The sequence below is a fragment of the Passer domesticus genome, chromosome 6, assembly GCF_036417665.1.
Source record: "Passer domesticus isolate bPasDom1 chromosome 6, bPasDom1.hap1, whole genome shotgun sequence".
In the NCBI taxonomy this organism is placed as follows: domain Eukaryota; kingdom Metazoa; phylum Chordata; class Aves; order Passeriformes; family Passeridae; genus Passer; species Passer domesticus.
The window spans coordinates 38931228-38952524 of NC_087479.1; the positions used below are offsets into that span (position 1 = coordinate 38931228).

Below are 21297 nucleotides of genomic sequence, written 5' to 3' on the forward strand. Positions count from 1 at the left end.
AGCACTCATTCCTGTGAATGTGCTCCTGTGGTTTCTCATAAGAAGGTAAAGAATAGCAACAGTTTAAAACTAAATTCCCCTCAATCATCTTCCTCTTACAGCCAGGCAATAAGTAACCTAAAGATAAGAAAGCTAAAGCATGAAAACAGCTGAATGTTCTTCAGTGCCCAATAACATCAATACCCTGAAACCTTGAACTCAATTAACTGTTAATGAACCAAATCAATTCCTGGAGACCAATTATAGCCTTGATAGAGCACTAGAAAACTATTTTAAATAAAAATCTCAAACAATCCAATCCATTGGCTTGGATATTCTTTCTTTTCCTTTTCTCAGAGGAATAGGAAAAAAATTATTTCAGACATCTGTATTGTGTTGCCTACTTTCAGAAAGCAAATTGAAATCACGTAAGCAGAAACCATCAAGCATTTTTGTTCCATAGCTTCATTTTCCATAAAAGTTTTGTAGTCCTTGTCAAACAGAAAAACACTATTGCTCCTCACCATTTTCATATTCAAGCTTAAAATAAAAAAAGCAATCAGTATGCAGTTCTGAAGATTGCCTGAAAAAATGAGTTCTAAAATTAAGTTCTTAACATAATCTGCTCTGATACCTCTAAGTGAACATTTCTAGACTGCTTCAGCTTTCACATGGTTATGGTTGGACATATTTAGCCTGGCATCAAGACCGGATTACGACAGGTCAGAAACAGATGATTAAGAGAGAAAATATAGTCAAACAAAAGGATCAAGCTTTTCTTAAGATAGTTGTAACCACCTGCAAGAGATAAATAACCTGAAAATATCACTACTCATTAAAACCACAAGAGTCACTTTTACAGTTCGGAGTGAGCTCCTCCATCCCCTTGTTCACATCTATGCCAAACAACTCATCCTCAGTGAGGAACTAGAGTTGGTGGCTTTCTATCCAAACCTTGTTAGGCATTCTTTTCATCACCTTTTTTTAAAAGTTATTACATACAATGAGCAGCTTTTACAAGATAACTTCCTTTTTTTAGGGAAACCAAAGATGCAATATATGGTCAGAGACAACTTCCAAACACAGCCTTTGAGAACACTTTGGCCTGCTTGTGGGAAAGAACTTGTGTTAACTCTGAAGGTGCAACTAGGGACATCCTTCCCAGCTGGAGCTGCAGAGTTGTTCAGAGGAGTAGGTCTGATATAAGGCAGAAGTTATCACAGAAAGTGACTGTTTCCCCTTCACTGATTCTGGGCAAGAATCCTGTAGAAAACAAACTGTTTTCCACAGTCAGAAAAAAAAGAGAGCACATAAGGTCTTCCTTAAGCCAAGATGGGAAGGAGTGCAAAGAAAAAGTGCACAATTACACAAAACACGGAAGTATCAGTTAAGAGTTTGAACAGCAGAAATGAGCACTGGGAATTGAGTTGTCCTAATTAGAAGATGGGAAGCAGAGTTTCAAGAGAAACATGGTTAATTAAACCTTTAAAGTTACTTCAATGTAACTAGAAAGTAAAATCACATGACAAATTGTCCTATTACTGCACCTCTCCTCTTGGACTAGGAACTCCAATTTCCATTTACCACCTGATGTTGTAAGAACTACACAGCAACTTCAGAGCTCATCACAGGGAAAGTGGGTCACTTCACAGAAAGTGACAGATTATTTTAAGAAGACTCAAGGCTGCACTGTTAATCTATCACTTCACCTGCTGAAAAAGGCCATGCATCAGAACAAAATACAAATGAGCATTATGGAGAGGTCCTCATCATACAGCATCTGGGGAATGATTAGTTCATAATTTCAACAAGCAAGAGGGAACACACATCCATGGCAGACATTAAAAGGGTCAAGACCACCTACAGCAAGCAGCATTGATTAGTTTTGGCAATAACTCCAACAATGAAAGAGCTTGCACTTCCATTTAGCAAAGGCAAAGCTTGAGGGACAGGAGAGGAGAAGAAATTAAAATCAGTTCAAGTTACTGCACATGCTGTTTTGCTCTGCAGTGGCAGTTTCACACCGGTGCTCCGGATGGGGCAGGTACCCGCGCCAAGCTGAAGACAGACATTGCATTTCTCCACCTAGACCCTTAACAACACATCATTATACCAGAAATTCAGCTAGAGGGTGTGGGATTCTAGTTATCATAAGGTTTAAAAGCATGGCCAGAACACAGCTAACACACTGAACTCCCTCAGCCCGCAGGCAGCTTTACTCTTCTGAGGGCTCTTCTGCCTACCTTCATCTGTATGACTCCTTCAAATTCTCCTTGTTCTGGGAGTGCCCAACACCACAGACTCTGTGGACAGCAGAAATCTCTGCTTACCCACACACACGGGTCTGCGTCAGCTTCTGGGATAATTACATACGACTCATGTTTCTCCATAGGGAATTGAAGAGGAGGTGTCTTTCTTGAGGGGGTAGAAGCCATACCATTATCTCCATAGCTTTCTAAGGCTATGAAAACAGAGGTCTCGTCACAAATCAAGCAATTCCTTTAAAATGCTCTTGTTCACGCTGGAGTAAAAAAGAAAGTCAGGTCAACAAATGACTGGCAGGGCAGTTCAGTCACTTAGTCCAGCCTTCCCACTTCAGGAAGACAGGGGAATGATTTCATACTAATGCATTTCAAGCAGAAAAATGAGTCAGTTTCCTGGCAGATAAAGAACCCTGTTTATTTACAGCCTTCAGTTTCAGCAGGTGCTCTCTCAAGAAGAGCAAGGGAAGAGGTCACTTACATCATCACACAAACAGCCATTTGGTGCAATCAGTTAAATATGTATGTGGAAAATGTTTAAAATGCATGTTGGCTATTCAACAGACCAGAACAGCTCAACTGGAGGAATCTAGAGTCATCATTCTTTTGGTTACAGTTGTATTACTGAGTCAGATCACAGGTCTCCCTCTCTCCTCTTGCTTCAGGCCCACAGATTAGACGAATGCTGCCCTACTGCAAGTTCTCCAGCCCAGATTCTGTAATAATAATAAGCAAATAATTTGATACGGGCACTTTGTCCCCAGACACACCACACTGTAAGAATTTCTAAAGGGCATGAAGAGTGCGTGCACACATGAAGTATATGTAAATTGAATGCATATCTAAAAATTACGGGGTTGTATTACAATAAAAAGGCACACTACAATGCCAACATCTCCAGCTCTTCCCCACAGTGAAGAAAACTACAGAGAGCTTTCACAAGAGCAAGAAGGTCTGAAACAGAAGGTCTGAGAGCCTGCCCAAAACTTGTTTCTTAGCAAAAACCAAATCCAAATTGAAACTTAGACACTGTTTTAATGTGACTTACCTGAAGCCAGACTATAAGCTCTAAAAATCACAGCTAGATAGTTTAAGCACATCACAGACCTCCATTAATCATAAGCTGAGCATCATCCCCTAGACAGAATAAAATTACATGAACTCAAGATACACAGGTAAAAGAACAGAAACAGGAGCAACTGTACCTGGTCAAGTGAGCCTGTTTGGACATGCTGCCCACCCTGCAGCAGCTGGATCAGGTGGCTGCAGGGAAAGTATGTGCAGACAACAGAGGAGACAGACATCCTAACAAAGGATGGCTTTCAAGAGAGGGAAGCTATTCACACTTCTTCCCTCTCTGTAGGAAAGTTGAGAACTGATATGTTTTATGGTATCCTCAAATAGCTATCTGTTTGAAGTCAGCTGTCTTTAAACTTCTGAGCAATTTGTGTTTATTCAAGATCTTTGGTCTACAGTCACCTCATATATGCATTCCTCAAAAAAACAAACAACCCCACAAAAAAAACCTGCCCAAAACAACAACAATCAACACCCACTCACCCAAATAACAAAAATAAAAAAAACCTCACAACCCAATAAAAAACCCATAAACACACACACACAAAACCACCACCCCAAAACTCCACCCAACTTTAGATGTCAATAGAAGCAAAAATAATAGCCAGTTTGGAGGCATATGCCTCTTCCATCCTCACTAAAATATCACTTTAACTCCAATTCAGTAAGCTTCTTTGCCATCACACTGCAGCAGCTGAAACTCCAGAACAGTTCCTACAGAAAAGACACTTGTAGGGAAAGAAGTTTCTATTACCTGGAGATTGCAGAGGAACAAACTTTACCCATTTCTTTTATAGGTGAACTCCTCACTGCTGTGCCTGGACTAAGAGGAGGGGTGGAATAAGGGCAGTGGTTCAAATGGGAAAATACTATGAAGGTATTTGAGAAGGAGTTATTTCTATTCCTGCCTAGTTTGCAAGTCAAGCTGCTACAAGAAGAACATGGGGAAAAGAATTTCTTTTAGTCTGTTACAGTCAGTGATGCATATTTAAATTCAGGCCAAGAAAAAGAAAAAGCAGCTTATGCCTTTCTGCAAGTTTGGCAAAGGGTGCAGGTACATGTCCAGCTTTCCAAACCACTGGGGGAAACTTGGCAGCAGGGAGTGACCTCTGCAAGACGGGAAAGCACAAGGCATCATCCTTCTCACCCACCAACTCTCAGTGAAGAAGAATAGGGCTCTAGCAACCTTACATTATTCTTAAATCAGGAGACTAGGAAAGACAAGGGAAGAAATATTTGTGCAAGAAAACAGGCACTTCTTTCACTTGTTTTTCCACATAATTAGCAGCATACTAAAGAGCTCAAACTTCTAGAACTTCAGTAAAACAGTCTTTCCTGCTCACACAGAGACAGCAGGCTTGGTCTGGGAACAAAACCACAAAGCTGGAAGGGTGACTGCAATTATCCCAGAGCTCACATAGGCATCAACTGACCATTTAGATATCATGGCAGCGTCTCCTACAGTTCAGGTTTTGTTTACAGTCTCATGACAAAACTAATTTGTATTTTCCATTTTTAGTAAAGACCAAACAAACAATACTCACCAAGTTTGTCCACAGCCCGCACATCTCACACATAAACATTGCTAATTATCATGCTTAAATGCTCGTGTCACCTTCACACTATCATTTCACTTTAAGTTCGCAACAGACAAATTATGTCTTCGATTTCTGTGAACATTAGCCAGGACACGTAAGAGTGAACATTCTCATACCACACAGTTCTGGCTTTCTCTCCTCAAGCACGTCTTCCCGAGCACAAACCCAAACCTCTTCTCTCTGCTGGCAAATCCATTTATAACTTTCATTTACCCCAATACTCTCACTAACTGCTGACATATTGCTTCTCTCTATCACCACCATTTTCAAGAATAGCAACAAAGCATCTTTGGACTTATTTCTTACCAAGCCTGATAACAGCACAGCATAAACTCTTCCAAAACTATCACAGTGTACATGAAGCTACAAGGCTTGTCAGAAAAAGCCTTCTTTCCACAGCCCTGGTAAGGTCTACACACCATAACTTTAAATAAAATACTGTGCTCAAATTACATATGGCATGACACAAGACTAGCAAGGTTTCCACAAGTAATGAGACTGAACAAAAACAGACAAGAAAATTATGTTGGGTAGGCCTATTTAGATTTAGCACAGGCCACATTCCCACCCATGTGCAGTCTGAGCCATTCTCTTCTCCACAGCTCAGGTGTGCCCTTATGCTCAAGCCTCCCTTTCTCTGTGAACTCAACACCACTGCCACAATATATATTAAAACTTGAAAAAGCAAGGCACGACTGCTGTAAGCGATTAGGAAAAAATAGCAATTACAAAGATTTTGAGAAACAAGGAATGTAACAAAAGGCAGAATACACTAGGTATGTGTTCTGTCTTCACCATATGACACATTTGTAGCTTTATATAAGGTAATTCCCACCTGTTTTAGTTCCTCTCTCCCAAAAAGTTAAGTGAGTAACACTACCCTCTCTCATTTTGATGGTAAATGTCAGTCACAGAACTGTGTTTTCCGAGGCAATTATGTATCCATGGCAGGGGACAAGAAAGTGTTCTGGTTGTTTAGTTTTCAAAACAAGGATATGAGTGACATACATCCTTTCATTCAGTGCTTTGCACAGTGAGAAAGTTACCAGACCTCAGGAGATGCAGAGATCCGATCAGCCTTGGTCATTTACATGAAAAACCAGAGCTGCACATAAGAAGCTCAGGCTCCGCCAGCACGAACTCAGGAACAAAAGCTGCAAAAGTGATTGTATTCTTTTCCATTTCATATACAGTACTGATCACTGTTGGGTAGGAATGGGGTTGCTCCTACCCTGTCAATCTACTTTAATCACAGACTGGTCCCAATTTGATCACAAGTCAGCACTGTATCCACAACTTAGAGCAGGAAGAGGCATCCCCTCAAGGCCTTGAGCAAACCATACCCATTTGCACTAGAAAGATAACCAAACCAAACCAAACACAAAAAATCCCCAAACATATTCCTTGCCTTATGGAAAAGCTCCAAAACTCAGGTAATAGCTCAAGGCATACTTGAAGAGAGAATAAACAGAGCCCTAGGGGAAAAGTGACTGCTTGGACTCCAACCAACATCTGCCAAGCAATCCTCCAGAAAACAAGCTCCATATTACAAAAATCGTCCGAGGGGGTGAACAGCCATTAAAACGAAAACAAAACCTTTGAGAAGGGAGACTACAAAGATAGGTTTGCTCCAAGCTCGGTAGGCAGTAAGCAAGAAGTCCAGACGAATTCTACAAGGCTGCCAAGGTCTTTCAGAGCTCTAGCTCATGAGCATTTACATATGAGAAAGACAAAATACCTGCCTCGCCTTAGATCCACATCTACCTCTTTCAAACCCTTACAAAAGCCAAAAGGATAAGCTCCTCCCCTGCTTGCATTCTGTACCAGAGCCATTTCCCGTTTGGATCCCTGCATTTACACCTTTCTCCAAATACTGAAGAACTTGCAATTGTATGGTAACTACAGAGATAAGGTGCAGTTTGGGAGTGGGGAGAGTCCCCAAGCTACCCTTCATACAAAAACTCGGAAACCTTCAGGTTAGGAAAGGAGACAGAAAGGAGCAGATGCAACATTACCCCCTTGTGGCAGCAAAGCAATATGGAGATAAGGTCTGAGAAATTCAAAGGGGAACAGACTAGGTGTTTCTCTTCATAGCTGCTGTAAAGAGAGCTGTATGCAGCCAGGAAGGTCATCAACACTGAAGAGAAATGAGAAGAGCTGGAGTCACTGTGCTACATGTGTACGTGTCACATAGCGACAACAAGGCAGGAGGGACCAGAGTCCTCAAACGAGACCCGGCAAAATGGAAGACAGATTTGCTCCTGGACCCTGGTACATGGTTCCAGGGAAGATGGTTTCACATGTCACTTGTGCACAGTGCATCCAACAGACTAAAATACAGCAAAGCCTTTGGTAAGCTGTGCCAACTTCAACAGGTCAAATATTTGCACAGCACAGTGGCCTCTGCTTTTCATACACTCACAAACAAAATCAAGTTCATACAAGAGTCCCCAGACAAGAATTTCCCCACTTCACACACGCTTACTCCTTTCTGCCTGTACACATGATGAAAGTGTCACTCAGGATGGCCCAAAAGACTTTTCAGATTTTCAGGTAACTTCAATAATTTATCTCGTCTGTCAAACTAAATAGGTGAGGCAAGGTGAAAACATTATGCATTCATAAAATGCAGGCACAGAGTTACTCATACCACAGCCTACAGAATTTGACCTCTGGAATGAGTGCAGTGGAGTGGTTAGAGAAGTTTAGCATAATTGCCAGACAAAGCTTCTTCATGGAAGAATAAGGATAATAAGCATTTCCTTGTGAAACATAAGTGTCATGCAAACCTGACTGACAATAGAATGGAGCACACCTTTCATCTGCAGTAATGTACTCAAATCTCTAGACAAAATAAACAAGTAAACCATATAAAAATTTCCCCCTCATGTATTACAAGCTGCTAAATCTACAGAGTACAATTTTCCTCTTCCTTCTTTTTCCCCATCTATAGGAAATGTTTCACTGATAAGGTTTGAAATATGTTAGCAGGGACGCACATCACTACTTGCTCCTTGCATCCAGAACTCAGAAACAAAAATCAATTTATAACCTAATTGTTTTCCTTTTTTTTTTTTTAAACCCACACTAATTCTGTAGATGTCACTTGTGTCATACTAGAATAGCCAAAGAGAAAATCAGAATCAGTTTTATTAGCCAGCATTGCACCATACCTAGCATTAACTGCTGAATTGATACATATTTCAGCAGAGATCACTCCTAGATTCTGTGTATCACTGTCTTAAGAAGGTGGCACCAGCTTCGCTCAAACAAGCAGAAGAATATTCTTTCAGTCCCTGTTCAACTTTTCATTATCAACCTGAATTGGCCCACAAAGCAGCAACGGCTTTAAGTACTTCGAGGATCGTTTCCTTCACTGAGGTTACAGTATTAATACAAGACCTCCCCAACCCATTTTTAAATTAACAGGTAGTTATAAAAAATTAAACTAGCTATCACCCTTCCTTCAGCCACATCTTTCCAACAGATTCTATGACCAATTTTATGCAGCACATTTCACATGGCAACTTCAGCGATTTCTAGGATTCTTTTCACTTTGATGTTAAAAGTGAGGCAAAGACATCCACAGGGGAAAACTCCCTACATTTGAATTAATTAGATCAGCGTGGAGAACCTCAGAAAAGCTGAAGCTCAGTCTCACAAACTTGTGCTTAACATAGACCATAAACTTTCCCCAAATTCATGCCTCACCAGCACAACTTCAAGAAGCACACAGCTCAATGCCACACTATTTTCAGGCCAGGCTGAATGTGATGGGACTCCTTGAATTGCTGAGGCTCCCAGTGACATGCTTCTCCTAACAAAGGTGCCAGACCTGTTAGTGAGGAATAGTGCCATTACATGCTTATTAATGGCTTTGTAATTAGTCTGAGATAATTAGCCTAGGACCATCAGAAAGAGCAGAATTCTCTCCTTACCCAGCTGACATAGTCGCATCAACAGAATTCAAAGAACAGCCTTCACTAAACTACCCTATTAACTTAATTGACCCTCAATGGCAATGTTTTCCCAGAAAGCTGCTTCTCAATTAGGAAGGCCATGCCAGGGAAGGAATCCTGCCCATGGACAGGGAACGAGAACATCACGGTTTCCAGACACAATTTTTATCTTACGTTTTTCGGCTGACCTTAGAATACAGAGCTCAATTGCCCAATGAGGACATCTAATGGAGAGACAAAGAAGAACAGAATTATAAAACAGGTTATGAGCACATCTTGGATTCCAACACTAAGAATTAACCAGAGGCTGATAGGCACAAAATGACATTGATTGGAAGTGTGTATGCAGTTGCCACTTGTACCTTCAGGTCTGAAGGCTTATCCTCCCCCTTGTGTTTTGTCAGCAATTTCAGTATTACATAGCTTATATCCCAGGACCCTAAAACCCCATCTTTGCATGCTTCTGTAGTTCCAAAGGTTAACAGACATTTTGGACTTTACTGTGCAGAAGTGGTTCCAGCACTTCTCACTGTCAAAGCATGCCCTAGGTCTGGGAGACATGAAGGCTTGGTACGAGATGCTCACTCTACACAAAATTGAGGTAAGTGGGTGCTTGCTGACTTGTTACTAGATTCACAGGATATTCTGTGTTGGAAGGGGGCCATAAGGATGATCAAGCCCAACTCTTAAGTAAACAGCCTGTATGGGGATTGAACCCACAAAGTCAGTGCTATTAGCACCATGCTCTAACCCAACTGAGCTAATCTCATCTCCCGCGTTATATAAAGAAAAATATAAACAGCTAATTTAAAAATGGAAGAAAATGACATCTGCAGGATAGAGCTATCCCGCATGCAGGTTCCTTTCAAGGGAAAAGACTTCATAAAGCCCCAAGCCCACCCAATGTGTTTAACAAGAAAGGAAATGAAGTTTTACTTCAAGGAAATTGCCACAAGCATTTAATACCAGACTGCTCACTGCTTCCAGCTTCTTGCTTCCGAACTCTACAGATAACCTTTACTTCAGTTAGAAGGGAAGCAGAAACCCCTGCTGTGCCTGTTCTTTAGAAAGGCATGATAACAGAAGCAGGAGATTGGGAAAACAAAAGAGTCCCTAGGAGATTCTCAACAACCTCTGCCAGAAAGATTTCACTAAAGGTTTTATCTTACAGGAATTCCTCTGGAATTAAGCTCATGCATCCAAATCAGAAGTCTCAGCAAAAATCACCTGTTTGCTCAGCTGATCAGGTAAGCAAGCAACCCTTCACAAATGCTACAGCCACCGGAACAGACGGCAGCAACCACCATGGATGACAGAGATTTAGTCACAGGACTCCCCTTAGAGTCCTGTAGGCTGGGGTGGATCAATTATATGCCTCAGGACATTTTTAAATTATAGTTACCACAGGAAAGATTGTATCTACATATCCCACTACATCTCATTGTCCAAATATGTGCCAACTGCCCGATCAATAAGAAGGTTATTTGCCCAGTTATTTCTGACACTACAGTGACTCATCCCAGAAAAGGAGACACAGTGGAGATGACTTAAGTATGTGCCACTATTTCAAAGAAAGATAACGCAAGACTTACTCAAGTGCCATTTTACAGCTAAATTTGTCAGCTCCTTCTTATTCTTATGCCCTTTAATAGGAGACAAGAGGATATCTGACTTAAATTAACAGTAGGTAAGTTCAGGCCCAAAAAGTAGCTCCCATGTAATCAGCTTGAGAGTCTCATTATGGCAGGCTATTAAAAAAACTGGGGAGCGGATTTAGAAACTGATTAATAATTTTATGACCACCACCACTTATTTGCTATGCAACTACAACAAGAAAGGCAGTCACTGTTCCAGCCTCAGCATAATCAGCTTATCTGCAGGACAGAGGAAAGAATTCCCTTTCCTCAGGCACTCCTGTGTACTAAGCCTTCTTAGTTTGTTACATCTGCATCCAACCTGCAAAGTTTGCTTTTCTACAGTTCAAAGCATCTTTTTCAGAGAAACAGAAAGACTGAACCTTTCCTCTGGCAAGAGCACAAACCACTTGCCAGAGAAGATGTGAAAACTGAAACCCAGTGCGGAAACCCCATTCAAAGTACCAATGTAGCTGTATCATCCACACAAGCCAGTGAAGACACTCTGACACAAAGGACAGGTCTTTCCTGACACAAGTTCAATTTAGCTTATCCAGTTTCTTGTATCATATCTGAAGCAGAAGAAAAATATCCTTAAAAAAAAAAAAAAGAATCACCTTCTTAAAAAAGAAGACAGCAAAGCCTAAAATTTTCAGTGATCAGCACATCCCCAACCAGCTCAGGTCATCAGGAGCCACCTTCAAAACTAACCTCTCTTATCAGCAGCAAGCCAACTGCATATGCCAAACCACTGACACAGAGCTGTGACTTTTTTCCCCCTCTGGGCAACTCTAAGGAAATTATTGTTGAACCCTTTTAACTTAACTTATTCGTGCCCAGTTTTCATGCCAACCCTGGGCAGATTCTCCATGCATAGCACAGGATGATAGGGTGTGTGATAGGGAGCACAAAGCACAGCATTAACACATCCTGAGTTTCCGTGCTTTTGCAGGGTCTCGGAAACACCAGGAGCACAATTCACCCCAGAGATCTGCTAGAAGAGCCCATCCTTTTGCCTGTCTGTAATACCATTAAGAGGCCTAGTCTCTGCCCTTACAATCTTCAGAACCCATCTGCAGCAGGACAATGGCAGCTATCAACACAACACCAACATCTCTACTTTCATCTACACAATAGCACATGGCCATATGAGAAAAGGTTTTTAACTCGGAAAATGCTGAAAAACCTCAGACTAGATGGGAAAGGTTTAAGAAAAAATAGAGGAGGAAGGGCAAGCATGTATCTTACCTCCTGAGTGAATCCTCCTCTGAGCTTTCCTCAGGCATTTCCTGGTTTAAGGCCTCCTGTGATACATTCCCAGGTCTGCTTGAAGCCGACTGGCTGTAAACTCTTTCCCAGTGCCCCGTCTCCTGGTTAAAGACCACTCCCACGGTCCTCTCCTCCTGCGGGGTGGAAGAGCTGCCCAGCTGCAGTCTGCTAGAGGCAGGAGCTCTGCCCTCGGTTCTCTCTGCAGGCTGCACCTGGCTGGTATTTGGAGGCACACCCTCAAATGTGCTTTGGACCTGCCCTGGTGTGTAGCTAGGCGTGCTTCTTTCCCAGCGCAGCGTGTCATTGTTAAAGGTCAGCAGGTTATGACAAGCACGACAGCGGTTCAGGTGACCCCGGGACAAATTGGAATTGTTTTCACTGCTTTGTGGAGTCTGCTGATGGGAGGGACCGGGTCGATCAGGCTCAATGTTGTTGTTGAGCATTTCTTGAGCCTGTTGCGACTGGCTGGGCTCCCCACCAATCCCCTGATCTAACTCCTGAAGCCGGTCATATTCCAGGAAGAATCGCCTCAAATCACACTGGAGCTCATTACGAATGCTGGCCGGATTGCTCGGGCCAGCACTACTACCACTGTTCACCTCAGCCCCCGGGGCCAGAAAGCCCCTCCCTTCTGTTGCAGAGGTATAGACTGATGCCTGGGAACCTCCCTCCTGCTGTCTGAGCACGGACAGCAAGCTCACAGAGGAGGCACTGGTCCTAGGGGGAGGCATGGCTTCCAGCTCGGACCGAGAGCTCATGTTCAGCACTGTCCTGGACCAGTCAGACCCACCCAAGCCTGAAGCCATCTCTCTTGCAGACTGTTGGTACCGGGACTGGTGGCCTGCCAAGGACCCGCTGAGGGACCGCCGTGTGGGGCCCAGGCTAAGGTTGCGCAGGGTGTTGCCAGCAGTGCTGCTCTGAACTGTGCTGAAAGCAGAGGGCCTGTTAAGTATCCCCTGCTCCTCCTGTGCTACGGATGCCTGCTCTGGGGGTTGATAAGGCTCTGTCTGCACAGAGGAGAAGGAAGTGCCAGTGGCCCCAGAAGACGTGGAGGGTGCGTTTTCCTGGTGTGGGAAGAGAGAAGAAGGAAGTCTTGCACTAGAGCATCGGCTGCAAAGGCACAACATCCCCAGGTGCTGGCAGCACTCTGCTGTGGGATAGCTGACTCGCTCCCGGAGCCTGTTATAGACAGATGCCCTTGTGTTCTCACTGGCTGGAGGCGGAGGTGGTGGTGGTGGAGGCGGTGGAGGGGATGGGGTAGCAGAGTCTTGAACACTGTTTTGCTCTCCCACCTGTATGCCAGAGGAGCGGGAGGACAACATATGCAGGAAGTTGTGGAGGAGGGGTGTGCGCCTCACAGGCTGAGACGGAAGGATAGCGCGCTGTCGATAATGCGGCATCTCTGTGCTGTCCACGGAGATTTCCACTTCCTCATCGCTCTGCAGAAGGAAACAGGCAAAGTTCAGTCACCTCAAGGCAAAATCCTGTACTTCCAAATAAACAGCAGAAAGTCAGCTACCAGCCCAGACAGATGAAAAGGATGTGATAAACCCCTTCCTAAAGGCCTTGACTTGGAAGAAACTAGTTGAGCTGATTTCTAAGTTCATTTTATGGATCTAGACAACCTCTTTCTACAGTCCAGTGAAATTCCACAATACATTGTTCATACAAATAGAAGTATCAGCATCTGAGGGTCAGAATTGTTAGTACCTCAAATAGCTTGAAATCCAAAACAACATCGCAACAGAACTGAAAGAACAGGACCACGGAGGCCTCTGTCCCACCATTAGTCAGATAGAGAGGACAAAACAAACACATATTTGGAAAGCACTTTATTAGCCATGCACATAAGAATATGTTATGTTGTTATTGTATCACCAATCGAGGTGAGCCAGAACTCGGCTTAAGAAGACTTCAGGTTTTCAGAAAAACACAAGTCTGCTTAGAAACAGACCAGGGCTAAAGTACATAGAGCACCTTTTAACTAGCCAGTCAATACAAGTCCTGACATTCCCCTTACCTGCTGGTTAGAAGGGTTAACTATCGCTGTGAGCAAGTAGTGTCCCAAGGGATCAAACCGTACCAGCCTAAAACAAAAGCAGTGCCAGAATATCAATCATCAGTTCACATTCCACATTGACACAGGAAGTGGAACACAGCAAGAAAGAAAACCCCACATGACACGTTTGCAATGAGAATATTACTACATTATCATCATATTTTTATGAAGGACATCAAAGAGTTTATGCGTTAAGAAGAACAACATGTACCTATCTAGCTGAAGACTGCAGTTATTTTATAGTCCACAGCAACACTATACCAAAGTTAAAAGCTGGAATTAAGTACTGCCATATCAACTGAAATAGCCAGAAAACTTAAAGGAATAAACAACACATTTATACTACAAAATGGAATTGGTACAAAGGGAGAGATTAACATGCCTTGATGCCATATCGTTGTCTTATTTTAAATTGCTCAAAAACAGGCATCAGGTTTCCAGCAATCCAGTTTCCTCTAAAAGTGTGCCAAAGTAATAGCTCAGCATTTTGTTCCAGCAGTTCCTGGCTTTTGTCATCCTTATGGCTGACAAGTTTAATTACTAAGCTTACAAATCAACATGAAGCAGATTCTGGACATTTAATGGACACATGCCATATCATAAATATGAACAACCAAGCTGATCTATTACTTTCAATTGCTTTTCTTTCTGCCCACAGAACTGGTTTTCTACCAGCTGAGTCAAGGAGCTGCAAGCAACACTTCACTGCCTGGGTGCACAGGGTGCAGCATCCCAGAGGAACCTCACACACACTTTCTAAACCTGACCAATTTTCACACACAAGTGTTCTTTTCACCCAGAAGCAGGGGCTCACCTGACCCGCTCCATCTCACTGGCTGTTTTCACCACTGCAAAAGGCTCTCGACGACTCCAGTCCCAGAAATGTATCTCATTGGCAGTGGCAATCAGCAAGAGCTGAGCCGTAGGATGAAAAGCAAGTGATGCAATGGCGTTGTTGCTATCTGTGAACCAGCTCTCACTTCCACCCTAGAGTGAGGAGTCAAGAACCACAAGCAGTTTATCAAAAAGTTTGCAATCATTAAGTTTCCATGTACTTGCCATGCCTCCCAGCGTGCCTAAAGCACTGCAAGTAAGGTGCTGCCCTGGCAACATCAGCTGTTCCCATACAAGGTTACGTGCCAGATCTAAAATGTAACACTACTTGCAACAATGACCACAGATGTATTTTTGTAAGTAAGTGTGTCTCAAGCAGCCTGTAAAAAATGCTCCATTTAAAACAAAGAGGAGCCCATGTGTTCTATCTCTGTGCCATTTACCAAACTAGGTAGAGCAGCAGCTTCTCTAATGAACAGTTCAGATTTGCTCAGTGGAATAACAAACAGCATGTCTCTCACAAAGGCTAAACAGGCACCTTGCACAATGTCCTCCAGAATTACCTGTACCACTGCAATCAATAAAACAGGTGCTGCTAAGAAGCATGACCTACCTGGCAGGACTGAATGAAGAATCTGTCACCTCCTCTCTAGAGAGGAGAGCATGGCTATGGTCTGTTCTATGCTTTTACACACAGGTCCCAGAAAAGCTTCCAAACAGCTCTCTGTTACCAGGTAGCATTTGGAAAACAAACTCAGCCAAAAAAGGTCACCACCCACCAAATATCAAAGGAACATATGTTTCAGGAAAGACTTACATGTAAATCCCAAATTCTAACCTCCCCATCTAGGCATCCTGAAGCAATGAGGCCTGGGATGGTGGGATGGAAGGTGACACACCAGGGAGTGCGGCGATGTCCAACCAAGGAATGAACACACTTTCCTGTTTTCACCTCTGTGATGTAGATGTTGTGGTTCACATGTGTGGAAGCCATTAGGGTCCTGGGAATGCAGAAGGTATGACAAACATTAGCATGAGAAGAATACAACAAAATTAGACCTTCATCTCAACAGGGTCTGTTCACACTTAACCCAGCAGCTCTCCCACACAGAGCTCAAAGGGTAAGAGGCTACTGTTGCACCAATGTCACAAAGCTTCCCGTAGCCAGATTTCAGGGTCCATGCAAACATGAGCTCATCTGAATCTGCTAGCACAAACTTGACCTTGAACGTCAGAGTAAAGGTGCATGTCAGAAGGCACTCCTGACTGACAATTTGGGGCAAATAAATATTCCCAACTCTCCACAGCGTCTCAACCCCTGTTAAATCAAGTGATGCTATGAGATCCCACCTCCAATTCTGCTTCCAATACACACATCATTCTGCTCTGTTCTTTATTCCTAGATATCCCAGTGAATGTGTCACATCATTTGGGCATGTTGTACTAAAACATCTTTTACTCCCTTCAGTTTCTTATGAAATCCCACGGTGTCTGCACAGATCCTTTTTCCTTAAAACTTTGTATCACCTGGGTACCTCAGAAATTAAACACCAACTATGCTCGAAGCTGTGAGATTAGGAAGGTGCACACATTCCATCCATGCGTGTCAGGAACCAGAAGTTTCATTCGGCTGTTCAGGACTGGACAACTCAATGGGCACAAGCCTCCATCACTTTTGTAAGTGTAGGGAGACTGCTGAAACAGGGAACGAACTAGGAGTTAATTACCTGTCTGGACTAAACGCCAGCAAGAAGGTGGAGCGTGGACTGTCTGGTAACTCAACTTTCTGAAAAAGCCAACAAAGCAGGAAGTGTTGCAAGAGTCATATGATCATACTTTAACTGTAAGCCACACAGACAACAAGGGGAACCCGCTGCAGGAACATATCTAGTATCACATCACTGCAGGAACTGAACAGAGCCAGAGAGCATATCAAGTGTAACACATCAAAGGTATAATCAGAAGACAATTTATTTCAAATCCCTGCCTCCCTTCCCCCATTCCAAGATCAAGCTATGCAGCTCTATCCCACAACCTTACCTTGCCCTCCCATTTCATCCATCGAGTTTTATCCTCCACCAGCTCCTGCAGAAGCCGCTGAGCACCCAAGGCTTGGGTGCCCCGTTCCCTACCCCAAAGGATGCGGACAGCATTCTTCTCTGGGACAACCTTCATGGCTCTCAGTTGCCAACACCACACCTACTACTGAGAGGAGATACCAGCAGGCTCCAGATGACAACCACCACCAAGCTACAAATAAGCTATCCACATTTCAGTTGTTTTTCTTCATGGAAACCTAAAAAGATAAGAGACTGATAAGGAAGGCAGCTTTTACCTTGATTACCCAGATGAAGTAAAAGCTTTAAATCCCAAAAAAAAAAAAGACTTGAGACAAATCTTTCTTCTTACACAGCCTATGCTACCTGCTCCCATTATCAAGGCCCCATTTTGACATTTCTGCAGCCAAAGATTACTTGGAAAGCATTCAGCTCTTCCCTTGTACACGTGCCATAGGCACACTACACATATGGAGAATTAAAAATTTGCCTTCAAATTCTTTTCCTTCCCTTCATCTCCTGCTGCATATAATAAAGGAAAGAAAAGATTTATGAAGATACAGTCTTTACACCTTGAAGATTTAAGTGCTATCTGGGAAGGATGTCCGAAAGCCAGAGGAATAGTATTACCAAATTGACAATATGACAGAGGAATCTCCCAGGAACTACTCAAATTTCAGTAACAGGTCAAACTGTAAAGGTCAGACAATTGATAGACCTCAAGTCCAAATTATTTCCAACTCCATCAACAGCTTAAAAATGATAGGACAGCTCCACCAAGATGATTCCATTGTCTCCACATCACATTTCAATCTGCATTGCTCTTAGAACAGCAGTTCACCCAAGTAATGCATACTGGCAAAGAATAATGCTTTTGGAACACTCTGACCTGCAAAGGAAAGCTTTAATATCTACTGTCTACAAAAAAAAGCTAAATAAATAAAATAAATAAATTATGTAATAACTCTAATAGAAACCAAGTCACACAGCTTTTCAGTGGCGTCATACAATGGAGTCTGCCACAAAAATCTCTCCAGAAAAGTTTCTCAGAACAGATAAACCAAGAAACTCTGCTGCAATGCTACTACTTCTGATCCCAGCAGAGTGTGCATACTACTCTGCCATCTCTCGATCACACAAAGATCTAAAGACAAACCCTGCTCAGTTCACGTTACACTGAACAAAACCAACAATATTCAGTAGAGAAGGAAATAGCCATTAAAAAAAAAACACATAAAGAAGAAAAAAATTTCATGTGCACAAGAGACACTGTTAAATGAGAGAACTCAGAATGGTCAGCAGCAATATTTTCTTTCCTCCCACTCTCCCTAAAAAAACTCTCCTGAACAGATAATTGAAGACAGCTGCAGCTTATAGAGAGGAGCTGTCTAAAGAGATAAGCCAGAAAAATGAGTTCCAAAAAAGCACACCAGTTTTTATTTGTAGAAGTAAAATAAAGAGTACTGAAGTAATTAACAAGTAAAGGCATCCATCTTCCTAGAAAAGAAATTCTTCACAGTGCATTTTGAGCTAGCTGGAAATTCCCTGATGCTTAATGTGAACAGCACGAGGATCACGTATTTTAGAGAAGCTGAACTCCATGGTACACAATAACCTTTCTTTTGAGAATCTGTGAAAGTTAGCCAAACATTAGGTAGGAATTATTCTACAAAATCAAAGCCTTAGTGGAAATCAACACAAAAACTAAAGATATCATACTGCATGAGAGTTCTTAAAAATAACTGCACAGATTAAAAAAGCCCATACCCACAAAAGCTAGAAGGATAACTGGAATAGATACATCCAAAAGCACAATATAATACAGGAATCCCTAAACTAAAAATCTTCTTTAGCTAAATGCTGATAAATCCTGATCCGGATTCTGCAAACAGCCCCAGGCACCCATGTTCAGAAGTGACTAGATTCAGATGGCAGGCAGAATGGAGGAGAAGGACAGCTCAGAACAATACAGGCAACAAAAAGTCTACTTTACAGGAGGAAACTGTACATCTAGTTTAACTCTTAATGTAAAATTAAGAAAACAGTAGCTGAATAATCTATATGGGTATTCAAGGAATTTGGACTACAACAACTCAAGAATAAACATTTAAACAGGACACCAATGGAAGATCGGTGCTGCTGCTGGAATAAGCTGGAAGTTCAAAAAGATTTCAACTTTGGAACAGCCTTTCAGTAACTGTGAAGGACAAACCACATAAATAACTTGAGATCACGGTAATAAAGCAGAATAACAATCACTCATGAGAAAGAACAAGCTCTGACAACCTAGCAACATTTCAGTCCTATCATAAATAATGTTCCCTGAAGTACAACAGCAACAAGGAAAACAAGGGATTTAACAAACTACTTCATTTATGCCATGGACAAGTTTACATATTGTAAAATAAATGGGAAGAGAACTCCTACAACTGCAGTCAGTGAAGTTCTAGTATTCACCTTACTGAAGGACCAAGTCATCTCCACTATATAAAACCAAGTACATACCTTAAGACAGCTTATCTAAATCTCTGCATATGTGTCCTAATTTATTCAACTAATCTGCCTGTAACAAACACTTCATATGTGAGCCTGAGCATTTAACTTCACATTTTTCCCTCAGGGACTCTACCTAGTTTTTTCAGCTTCTTCTGACTCATGTCTTTATCCCATTTTAAAAGTAAACAAAGGAAACACCCAGGGCTGCAATGCCTTTGCAGTACCCTGCTAACCTGCTCAACATTTTTAAAAGCTGGGATCTCTTCAGAAAACATGGAACGTGTCCTTCTTGAGTGATGCTGAGATTCCAGCGTTACCTTGGATCCCTCCAGGGGCCAAACTTTATCCTTCTTCTGAATTAGCCTGAACACAGTAACTGCTCCTCTACCTGGTGGCACATTCAGCAACACTTCAGACAGGCAAAGAAACTCAGAGCCTTCAGATGAAGAAACGGATGCAGTGTAGCATTGGCAATGCAGTGAACACTGGCATTATCTTTGCTCCTTTCAGCAGGAAGACTTTAACCTTTCTATTGGATTATGTGTTGAGCTTCAGTTTGTTTTGGTGTGGGGTTTTTGGGTTTGTTTTCTTTAGTTTTTTGGTTTGTGTAGGTTTTTTTGTGAGGGTGTTAAAGGAGCCAATTGTTTCTCTAACCTAGTAAAGATACCTACCAACTCCAAACATTTTGCTCAAATATAAGCTGAATGATAGCATGCTATTACATACCATTACCAGATAAACCATTGAAGTATCAACCACATTTACAGCTATTCATTAGCCATCTGACTAACAAAGTTTAAATTAAATGCAGGGGGTTTGAAAATACTTCTTGGGACTCAGCATAAATAAAACTTGCAGGTCACTGGATCAAACATGTTCAGGCCAGTGGTGGACTAATTCAGTAGCAGTGCCTATTACAAATATCCACAACTATCACAACTGATAAACAGCTAACCACCTAAAGAGGGATTAGGATTGTTCTGTTTTCTTCTTCTTGTTGAATTTGTTTTGTTTACTCGTTTTTGGGGGGAAGGAGGGAGATTTGGATGGTTGGTTCAACCAGGATGACCAAAAGTGTCGAACAACTGCAAGATTACTTGATGCCCTGAATGTGATGCAGGTGACCACAAAAAATTCCGAAAATGGAGATTCTATTATCAGCAGCTTTCTTTCCTTAAGTGTTTTCTCCCTTCAGGGCATTTCAGGACAACATGCTGGGTTGTTTACAGTTTTGGAAAGAGCATTACACAGCCCAAACCCAAGCCTTTTACTTGCTCTGTACCAGCTATCCTTGAAGAAGCCTGAAAAATTGCCAGCATTAGAGTAATGTAGATTTACTTGTAAATGTTGCTTTTACAGATGTTGAACCTTTAAAAAACCAAAGTGAAGCTGCAAATTGGTAACACTTTGTAGTGGTACATGACCCCCTGAAAACACTGACAGAAAGGTAGGGCGAGAAGAGGAATAAAAAGAAGCACATTCAATTTGCCATGTAAAAAGGATGTCAAGATATTGTATGGATTATGCAATGGCTCACCACTCCAGTTCAAAACTTCAGCACTTCACAGAGATGATGGTGCCATTTCTTAATGCACCCCTTCCCCATCCTTGCTGCTATTAACTTTGTGGAGATTCTGGTACCACCATGCTGGGAACACAGCTGGCTTTGATATATGCAACACTACCTTCATGTTATTCCACTCTTCATGGGAGAAAAATGTTATTTCATGTGGCCTTCAGCTCTCAGACTAATCTATTACCACTGCAAAGAACTTTGTGGTTGTGTGCTGAACCCAACCCTAAAAGCCTTTCCTAATGCATGTGCACAGAATCAGTGTAAACAGCTCCATCAGTGTTTAAAAAGGAAAAAGAAAAACGAAAGAGCTGCAATCAGTAAATGATATTTACAATGAGGGATCTATCCAGAAAATACAAATGTCCAAATAATTTCAGACAATTCTGCTGCCCAAAGAGACCTCATGTGATTGATGAAGAAAGAGGTAATATGAAATGAAATATTAAAGTTGTCACCAACTTTGCAATCTGGGTTCCACAGAGAGAATGCATTTATAAG

At 42.1% G+C, this 21297-nt stretch overlaps 1 protein-coding gene across 4 annotated transcripts in view; it reads right to left on the bottom strand.

The window, feature by feature from the left end:
- The window catches only part of AMBRA1 (autophagy and beclin 1 regulator 1), a 126613-nt gene that overhangs the window by 99083 nt on the left and 6233 nt on the right, over positions 1-21297 (bottom strand). For 3 of the 4 annotated variants that reach the window (XM_064424766.1, XM_064424764.1, XM_064424765.1), the window contains exons 2-7: positions 16711-16966; positions 16398-16456; positions 15488-15671; positions 14651-14823; positions 13798-13864; positions 11757-13216 (exon numbers count right to left, since the gene is read on the bottom strand). In XM_064424766.1, coding sequence (XP_064280836.1) covers positions 11757-13216; positions 13798-13864; positions 14651-14823; positions 15488-15671; positions 16398-16456; positions 16711-16845 — 2078 coding nt within the window. In that variant the 5' untranslated portion in view covers positions 16846-16966. The remainder of the gene's footprint in view (positions 1-11756; positions 13217-13797; positions 13865-14650; positions 14824-15487; positions 15672-16397; positions 16457-16710; positions 16967-21297) is intronic. The other variant, XM_064424767.1, reaches the window with a different exon arrangement.